This window comes from Monodelphis domestica, chromosome 4, assembly GCF_027887165.1.
Source record: "Monodelphis domestica isolate mMonDom1 chromosome 4, mMonDom1.pri, whole genome shotgun sequence".
NCBI classification, from domain to species: Eukaryota; Metazoa; Chordata; class Mammalia; order Didelphimorphia; family Didelphidae; genus Monodelphis; species Monodelphis domestica.
The window spans coordinates 353,820,123-353,829,864 of NC_077230.1; the positions used below are offsets into that span (position 1 = coordinate 353,820,123).

General features: G+C 39.2%; 2 protein-coding genes across 2 annotated transcripts; one reads left to right on the forward strand and one right to left on the reverse strand.

Annotated features, from left to right (window-relative positions):
* The first annotated feature begins 384 nt into the window (after positions 1-384).
* LOC100022274 (olfactory receptor 51B6-like) lies at positions 385-1,326 on the forward strand. The gene has a single exon (XM_001374137.2). The coding sequence runs from the start codon at positions 385-387 to the stop codon at positions 1,324-1,326; it is 942 nt and encodes a 313-aa protein (XP_001374174.2).
* A 6,708-nt stretch (positions 1,327-8,034) lies between these two features.
* On the reverse strand, positions 8,035-8,982 carry LOC100022293 (olfactory receptor 51L1-like). The gene has a single exon (XM_001374148.4). It carries the CDS (start codon positions 8,980-8,982, stop codon positions 8,035-8,037), a length of 948 nt encoding a protein of 315 aa, XP_001374185.2.
* Between the last annotated feature and the right edge of the window lie 760 nt (positions 8,983-9,742).

Here is a 9,742-nt window from a genome sequence, read left to right on the forward strand (position 1 = left end):
AGGGTTTCATATGGTGGTAGATAAAAAGGTGACTGGCATACGTAGCCAGAGATGACAAATCTCAAAGTGAAGGCTGGATGACCACTGGTCAGAGATATCAGAGATGTTGTAAATCAGATCCCTGTTTAAGAATGAGTTGAACTCAATGACTTCTGACCTCCCAATAACTTCAAAGATCATATCATTCTATCTACTTCCTATCTCTCAGGCTTTCTGGAGAAGGGACAAATCTTTCCCTTTCTGGCTATCCTTGAATCAGTGCTGGGAAAATGGACATCATTTAAATAGATAGTCCTCTGCTTTAAGAAGCCCCCAAGTCTTGAGGAGTATAAGTCTCCACCTCCAGAAGGGATCCTTTTCTGCGTGGAGAGTCCTCATGCCAACATGTGGCCCAATGGCAGCAACACAGCCCCTTTCTTGCTGACTGGCTTCCCAGGCTTGGAGGTAGCTCATCGCTGGATCTCCATTCCCTTTTTTGTGGTGTATCTTTCTGTTATTCTTGGCAATAGTGGTCTCCTCTTCCTCATCAAGAATGAACACAGCCTCCATGAGCCCATGTACTATTTCCTGGCCATGCTGGCAGCCACAGACCTTGGTGTCACTCTAACCACAATGCCCACTGTTCTGGGGGTCTTATGGCTGGACCAGAGGAAAATTGGTCATGGCATATGCTTCTCCCAGGCCTATTTCATCCACACTCTCTCTATTGTAGAGTCAGGGGTCTTGCTCGCCATGGCCTATGACCGTTTCATTGCCATTCGCAACCCACTCAGATATACCGCTATCCTCACCAATTCCCAGGTGATGAAGATTGGCATTGGGGTACTGATGAGAGCTGCTTTGTCTATTATGCCCATAATTGTGAGACTTCATTGGCTCCCTTACTGCCATTCTCATGTCCTCTCCCATGCCTTCTGCCTCCACCAGGATGTCATCAAGTTGGCTTGTGCCAACATCACCTTCAATCACCTATACCCTGTGGTAGTTGTGTTTGCCCTAGTTCTAATGGACTTCTTAATCATCGTCTTCTCTTATGTTCTGATACTCAAGACAGTCATGGGCATTGCCTCTGGGGAGGAACGAGCCAAGGCCCTCAATACCTGTGTGTCCCACATCTGCTGCATCCTTGTCTTCTATGTCACTGTGGTTGGCCTGACTTTCATCCATCGGTTTGGAAAGCATGTGCCACATGTGGTCCATATCACAATGAGTTATGTCTACTTCCTTTTCCCCCCATTAATGAATCCCGTTATCTATAGTGTCAAGACTAAGCAAATACAGACTGGTTTTCTCCGCTTGTTTTCTTATAACAAAGCTGGAATGTGATCTCTGCTCCAGGCTATGAAATCCTGAGACATGTTTTTCAGAGATGAATTCTTGGAAGCAAATATTTCCAACATAATTATAATGAAATTATATGGGAGTAGTGGTTTTATATGGTTATGTAACAAGAAAAAATTAGGGGAGGGGCAGCTGGGTCGCTCAGTGAATTTAGAGCCAGGCCTAAAGACAGGAGGTCCTAGGTTCAAATGTGGCCTCAGATACTTCTCAGCTGTGTGACCCTGGGCAAGTCACTTAACTCCCATTACCTAGCCCTTACTGCTCTTCTGCCTTAGAACCAATACACAGTATTGATTCCAAGATGGAAGGTACGAATTTAAAAATATATATTAGGAAAAGTTTTCCATTCAAGCATATTGGCCCTAAAGAAAAAGTTAATAGGTATAAGATCATAAAATTCTCAAGAGAAAGGGACCTCAATGAACCCCCCAAAATGTACAGTGATGTTCTCAAAACCACAAAGGGAAGACAAAGGGAGACACATCCTTAGGAAATAGCTAATTAGATTCAGTATCAGGTTAGGAAGAAAGAAAAATATTAGTGCTCCATATGTGAGGTACATTCTTGGAACATAAAAAATTATGCTAAATAACCAGATTTAGGCATTTTCCCCAAAAAATGTCAATATTGGAAACCTAGAAATATAAGACCATATATCATACTTAAGACTGTGTTATTTGTAAATACAGAAGTTGAGTGGATGGTAGATCCCTATGTATCATTTTAAATTCCTTTTATACTTTGTTTGATCCACTGGAAAAGGCATTATATTGGAGATCCAAAGAAGACATGAGTTCAAATTCCAATAAATTCCAAGCTATTTGACCCTTAGAAAGTCATTTAAACTCTCTGTATCTCAGATTCTTTGTATGTAAAGTGAAGAATGAATTAAATGGTCTTTAAGACCTCTACCAGTTCCAGTCTATTGAACAAGGATATTTGAAGGGCAGTTAAATGGTAGACACACTAGGCTTGTTTTTCTTGGCCCTAGAATTTAGAATAGGAACAGAATAGAATTTAGAAAAGAATAATGAGTGGAATTTGGGAAAAATATAGTTGGGGTCAATTAAAAGAAAGCATTTCTTAATGATTAGAGCTGTAAAAAAGTTTAATTAGATCCTTCACAAGATATTAACCTGTCCACACTAAAGTTCTTCAATCTGAAAATAGATGACCATTATCTATAGTGCCCTGAAGGGGTTAAGTTGAGTAGATTACATCACCTCTCTGAGCCCTTACAACTTTGAGATTCATCAATTCTATAATACACACCCATTGCTTTCTTCTCATCTGGATGGAAATTTTTAATTGATATGACCTCAAAGTTGTTGGGGGTTTTTTTGTTTGTTTGTTTTAAGTTAAAAGTTGTCCAGGGTAAGCAGGTATATGTTGAACACTGTTCCTCTTCCTGGATTCTGAAATATAATCAAAACTACCTTTTTTCTATTTTTCCCCAATAACATTTATTTCCCTTCTCCACGCCTTTGCACTAGTCAGTCCCCATGACTGGAAAACTTGAAGATGCAGCTTAGCACCATTTTCTGCATGAGGCTTTTCCTGATCCTCTCACTGTTGGTGCCCTCCTTCCCAAACTAACATTTAACTATTTCATGTATATTTGTACATATTCATTCCATATTAATGCCATATATATATTTTATATGTAATTGTTATCTTCCCTAATATAATATAAGCTCAATGTGAGTAGAGATTGCTACAGTATTTGTCCTCATATCCTTCATAAAGACCACATATGGTAAGCATATTTGATGTAAGATACTACTCAAGTGTATTTGTAGATGAAACTGAACAGATAACAAATGTAATTGAATGATATAACTGCTAACTTTGTATTCGAATTTATTCTCACAAGCAACAATAGTGGCAACAGAACATTTAGCTTCTCTTCCTATTGTGGACTATCCATCCAACCACACTCAATTTCTCTTCTAATAGCTTATCTTCTCCACACTTCCTCACCCTCCAACTATCTATTCTCCTATCTGTGGAAATATGAATAATGTTTTCCTTAACATTCTTCTTCAAGTTCCCTGAAGTCCTCTAAGAGTTCTACTTCCCCCAACCCGCACTCTACTTTGTCAATTCCCTTGATGCAATTGACACTCCCAATTAAATGCAATTCTTCAGATGTGACCTCACCATGGACAGGGGAAATGTTAGAGCCCTCTTGCTATAAATTATCTCTATAAGTTCCACAGGAACAAGCAGATAATGTCATTTACAAGAAAAACAATGTGATTTCATTCTGTATTAATAATATTTCATGAAGCTCAAGAATGACAGTATCATTCCCCTGCTCAAGTGATTTCCATGGCTTTCTGTTGCCTATGGGATAAAAAAAAAATTTATTCTGGTGTTTAAAGTACTTCCCTCAACTCTACTTCCAACCAGACCTGCCTCCTTAACATTCCATATTCCTGACATTTGTCCTCTCACTTGTATATCTTTACAAAGGCAATTTCCAGACCTGAAATGTTCTTCTACTTCACCTTAACATTCTGATCTCCTGAGGTTCCATCAAGGCCAAGTGCAAGGGATTCCCTCCTATCAGAGGCCTTTTCTGATAGATTTTCAAATAACTTTGCTTTTACTTTGTACATACTTCATATTTACTTATTCCTGTATGTGATGTTTGACTAAGCATAGACTATTTCATTTTTGTCTTTGTAACTACAATCCCTAGCAAAATATCTAACACATTCCAAGTCACTAATAAATACGTGCTGAATAGAACTGAATTAAATTCAGGTTATAAATTCCTTGATAACAGGGACTGTTTTTCATTTTGCCTTTGTCTCCCCGTGGCGTAAGATAGCAAAATTCTTATATCACAGATTCAAAATGCAATATTGTTTAATAAAAATGAATTAACAGAACCCTGGGAGCCATGACACCCCATTTCTAAGAGGAACTTTTAATTTTATTCACCAGTTTTTTTGCTTATCTTATTCTAAACATTGGTAATAAAGACTGTCTGCTTTGCATTAACTATTCAAATAATCTCTCCTGGTGAGGAACATGGCTTTTTCCCCCAAGTCATTCCAGACTTACAGACCTCTAAGTGGAATTTTACACAGTCTAAATGTTTTCTTTTTCTCTCTTTATACTTTCTCTCTTGGTAAATTTATCCACACACACAGCTTTATTTACCATTTCCATGTTGTTGAATTCCAAATATATATCTCTATTCCAGACTGCTCTCTTGAGTTCCCAAACTACATTTCTAACTTTAAAAAGAAAACAAGCAGCTAGGTGGATCCAGCATTCAATCAAGAATGAGAAAGAAATGAATTCAAATCTAACCTCAGACACTTACTAAGTTGTATGGCCCTAAACAATTCATTCAGGCTCCATCTAGTACAGTTTCCTCATTTGTGAAATAAGACTAAGACCACCTATGTCACAGAGTTGTTATAAAAGATCCAATAAGATAATATTTGTGAACTGCTTAGCACAAGTTCCCATAATAATCGACATTATTGTGCTTTCAAAGTTACATAGACAGTCTCTCTCTTTAGTTCTAGACTTGTGTCTGCCTATTAGATATTTTGAACTAAATATCCTCAAAATACTTTAAACTGAACATATACAAATCAGAACCCATTATCTTTCTTTCCCCCCATGCCCAGTCAACTCCTAACAAATGCTCTTATTTTTGATAAAAGTATCATTATTCTTCCAATCTCATAGGGTCAAATTCTTGCTCTCATTTTGAATCTTTATACTCCTTCGAATCCCATATCTAATCAGGTGCCAATATTGCCAGCACTGCCTCTGCTACAGTCCATCTCTGACCTTTTTTTATTATTATTATTAAACCCTTACCTTCCATCTTGGAATCAATACTGTGTATTGGTTCCAAGGCAGAAGAGTGGTAAGGGCTAGGCAATGGGGGTCAAGTGACTTGCCCAGGGTCACACAGCTAGGAGGTGTCTGAGGCCAGATTTGAACCTAGGACCTCCCATCTCTAGGGCTGGCTCTCCATCCACTGAGATACCCAGCTGCCCCCTTCTGACCCTTTTTAATTGCTCTTAGAACCAGTGCCTTTGGTCAGCTCTATTTCACCCATTACCTGGACTATTTTTGTCATAAAAACCCTAACATCTAGCATCATGTCTGATATCATACAGATGCTTCAGAAATACTTGTTAATTGATTGATAGTCTGAAAATAGCTCAGACAAGTGCAGACTGTTAGAAATTTTGACCATGTACAAATTTCATTTCATCTTTGTTCTTTTCTTCATGGCAGTTCACTTCCTCATAGTTCTTGGAATACCTAGGTAAGGAGATTTGTTTTTCAGTTCAAGAGTGAGGTCATGAGAACTAACTTCTATCTTGATGCAGTGAACAATGATTTTCCGAGGTGAGCCAGATCTTGCTGCTTCTCCCTTTCCTTTTCTCCTTTCCTCAGTTATAAAACTCAAAGTTCCCAAAATATAGATATGGGAGGAAACAGATACACTTTGTCTGTTTAGCAATTGTTGCTTTAGAATTTCTTGGAAATGAAGAAAGCTCTACCAACATATGGTAGAGCCAGGATTCTTTCCAAATATAACTGGGAAACCACTTCTGGATTGCTATTATCTCCCAGTCAGACCTGGGCATGGGGATGCTCATCTGTCATAGATAGTTGAAGACAGATTGAGAGCAAGACACACTTTCATCTTAAAGGTCTTGTAAGAAAAAGCTATAATAACTGGATCTTTGACATTTTATTACCTTCCTAAAGACCGTTGATGGCTGTTTAAAAAATATTTGACCTAATCTCACGATCATATGTATGTTTTGTGAATGATCTGCCTTGCACTTCCTTTGAGAGGTGTTAGATATACTACATAATCATCCATTTGAAGAACATTAATTACTAAATTGTGGGAAATGGGCAAGAGAGATTAATCATTCTGTTGTTTAAAAAATAAAACCCCTCCATCCTAGAAGGGAATTTAAAGAAGATAATACAATACAATTTATTGAAGTACTTTGTAAAGCTTTCTAGATTATAATGTCCTCACACTCTAAGCATCTCTTCCATGATCCCCATTGTATTTGTTTTCTTTTACCTGGGACTTGGCTTTATCTGTCCTAGTTTTTCAGTTCTCTCTTTAGATTCATAGGGACATAGATTTAGAGTTACATGGGATTTCAGAGGTCATCTAGTCCAACCACCTCATTTTACAGGGGAGAAAGGAGATCCAGGGAAATCACATGATTTATAGAAGGTCACCCAGTGGAGGATGTCTCAGAGGAAGAATCTGAACCTGGGTTCAGTATGTTTTACACTATGCTGCATATTCCAGAAACACTGTGTTCATCTGTTACTTGAACAAATTCAACCTGTTTTCAGGAGGAAGTTGGTTTATGTACAAAAAGCATAGGCATAGGAGACAACTGATTACCCAGCTCTATAATGAACTAATTGTCTGACCTCATATCTATCATTTCTCCCCTGTATAAAATGAATAAGTTGGGCTCTTGACCCAATATAAGGTCCATTTCATACAGAGGTAACATGGTACAATGCATAGGATTATAGACTTGCAGTCAGAAAAGCCTGGATTGACTCTTTCCAATGTTTATTAGCTGTGTGATCAGCAGCAAAATCTCTCTGAACCTCAATTTCTTTATCTGCCCACTATGCAACAGTACTATAAGAAACATAAGGAAAGTTCATCTTGGAACATAAACTAATACAAATTATAGGTATTTGCATGACCTACTGAAAACCAATGTGGTAGGGTAGATGGAAGAGAAGAGAAGATCTTATTTAGAAAGACCTGGGTTTAATGCTTTCCAGTACCATAATAAAAGAGATGCCATTCAAGCCACTCTAAGTACACTCCAGGCAACTCTACAAGACTAAAATTGCATTGAAAGTATTGATCTGTATTGGTAAATGAGAATTTCATTTCTGGAAACTCCCTCTTCTAAAAAAATCACAGCTGCTTAACTGGACTGGGACGTGATTTATGATTTCATTTGTTTAGGAAACTCTCAGATAAGGAAACTCCCTCTACCAATGAAGGTCATGAATTTTCCTTCCTTCTTCCATCCTTTCTTCCTTCCTTCCTTCCTCTCTTTTTCCTTCCTTCCTTCCTTTCTTTCTTTCTCTTTCTTTCTTTCTTTCTCTCTTTCTTTCTTTCTTTCTCTCTTTAGCCTGGAACATAGAGTGATTAAGAGACTTTCCCCTGGTCCCATTGTCAGGATGTATCAGAGGCAGGAATTGAATTCAGATCTATGGTAGTTTTAAAAACAATTCTCTATCTACTACACCATTCTGCCTCTCCATTCCTTAATCTTCATACCCAAATATCATAAATTAGTGTAATGACTATGAACATAAATGTGGATTGGGTTACATTTGTTGAACATTTTTTCTGCTGAAAACCCTAAATTGTTTACATCTACTCAGACTTTATAAAGTTTCAGAGAAGCTTACAAACTATTGTTGATGCATCATTGGTTTCTCCTCATAACTTAAAGCTCCTTTTGGCTAGGAACCCTGTGATTGTCTTTCTTTGCACACCCAGCATTATTAGTGCCTGACACATGGTATTCCCTTAATAAGTTCTTTTTGACTTACAACTTAGTATAATTAGTTAAGCCATTGCTTGGTTTTTGGATCATCACTAATGAGCCTTCAACATTTTGCCTGTAGCAGAACCCTGGCTTCTCACCGGAGTTTCCCCAAAGAGACTACCTTGAGGATGGCTCGACGGATCTGATGTGTCTTGACACTATAGATCACAGGATTCATCAAAGGAGGAAAAAGTACTGAAACTGTACCCATAAGCACATGCACAACAGGGGAAGCATGGCGTCCAAAGCGGTGAACAATGGATAAGCCAAGCACAGGCACATAGAAACACAACACAGCCAGGATGTGGGACACACATGTGTTGAGGGCTTTTAGTCTCTCCCTGGCAGAGGCAATGGAGAGTACAGTGTAGAGAATAATGGTATAGGAGATCAGGATAAAGAGAACATCGGAGCCCATGGCCAACATGATAATGCACAGCCCATAGATGCTGTTGAAGCGTGTGTCAGAACAGGCCAGACGGATCATGTCCTGATGTAAGCAGTAAGCATGAGAGAGGGCTCCAGGGCGGCAGTACTGGAAAGTGAACAAGCGGATTGAGGGGGCTGCTGTGATAGCAGCACTCCTCAGACCCAGTATTGCCCCAGCCAGTGCCACACGGGGGCCAGAGAGAATTGTGGCATAGCGCAGTGGGAAGCGAATGGCCACCAGGCGGTCCAGGGACATGGCAAAAAGCACAGCAGACTCCATGAAAGAGAAGGAGTGGAGGAAATGCTGCTGCAGAATACAAGACACCAGCCCAATGGCCCGTGCATCAAACCACAGCACACCCAGCACTGTGGGCAGAGTGGACATGCAGAGACCCAGGTCTGTCACTGCTAGGATTGCCAGGAAGTAGTACATGGGCTGGTGCAGGGAGTTCTCAGTGCGGACCAGGTGCAGGATGGTGATGTTGCCCAGAAGAGCCACTAGGTAGCCTGCAAAGATGGGCAGGGAGATCCAACAGTGAGCCCATTCCAGGCCTGGGAAACCAGTCAGCAAGAAGGTGGTGAAGCTGAAGTTGGTCCTGGGCAGGTTTGGCATCCTTGGCAATTCTTCCTGGATAATTAAGGATTAAGTAGTCAATAGAACAAAAAAAGATCAATCTCTCTTACTTAACACAGACTATCACCTTCTGACTATTCTGACCTGGGCTGAATCTCCATGATCATTGCTTTTGAGACAGTCTTCACTCAAAATTTCCATCCTTCTGACTCAATATACCATGCCTTTCTGTCCCTTGACAAGCCCTAAAACTAGATCAGCTCTACTGTGGATTTCTTCTGATACCCAGACTACATTGCTGCTAGAGAAAAATTCAGAACTGTGATAAAATTGGGCTTCCCTATTAAATCCATTTATCTATGCCCACTGGGAATTCCCACTTCTCCGAAACCAATACCTTTGCCTCCCATTATACTGTGACTCCCTAAAATGTTTCTTTCATGTAATTCCTTAAAGTCCTATATTTACCTAGCCCTTTGCCAACAAGAGCTCATACAAAAATCATTTACAATAAATTCTTTAACTTATTTGCCACCAACAAATGTTTCTTCTTAGGTAAGTTATTTTATAGCTTTTGGCTCAATCATATTTGTAAAACAAATTAACTAACGTCATTTTTACCATCAAAATTGAATGATTCTCCCACCACTCCCGCCAAAATGAGCAGGTGATTGAACTTTTTTATTTTTATGTGAGGAGATGGACTGTGTATTTGTAGCCATGTTGGGAAGTTTTGGAATTGTCCAAAAGAAACACGTTGATCCTTTTTTTCCCCAAAATAATGTTTATTTATGAGCAG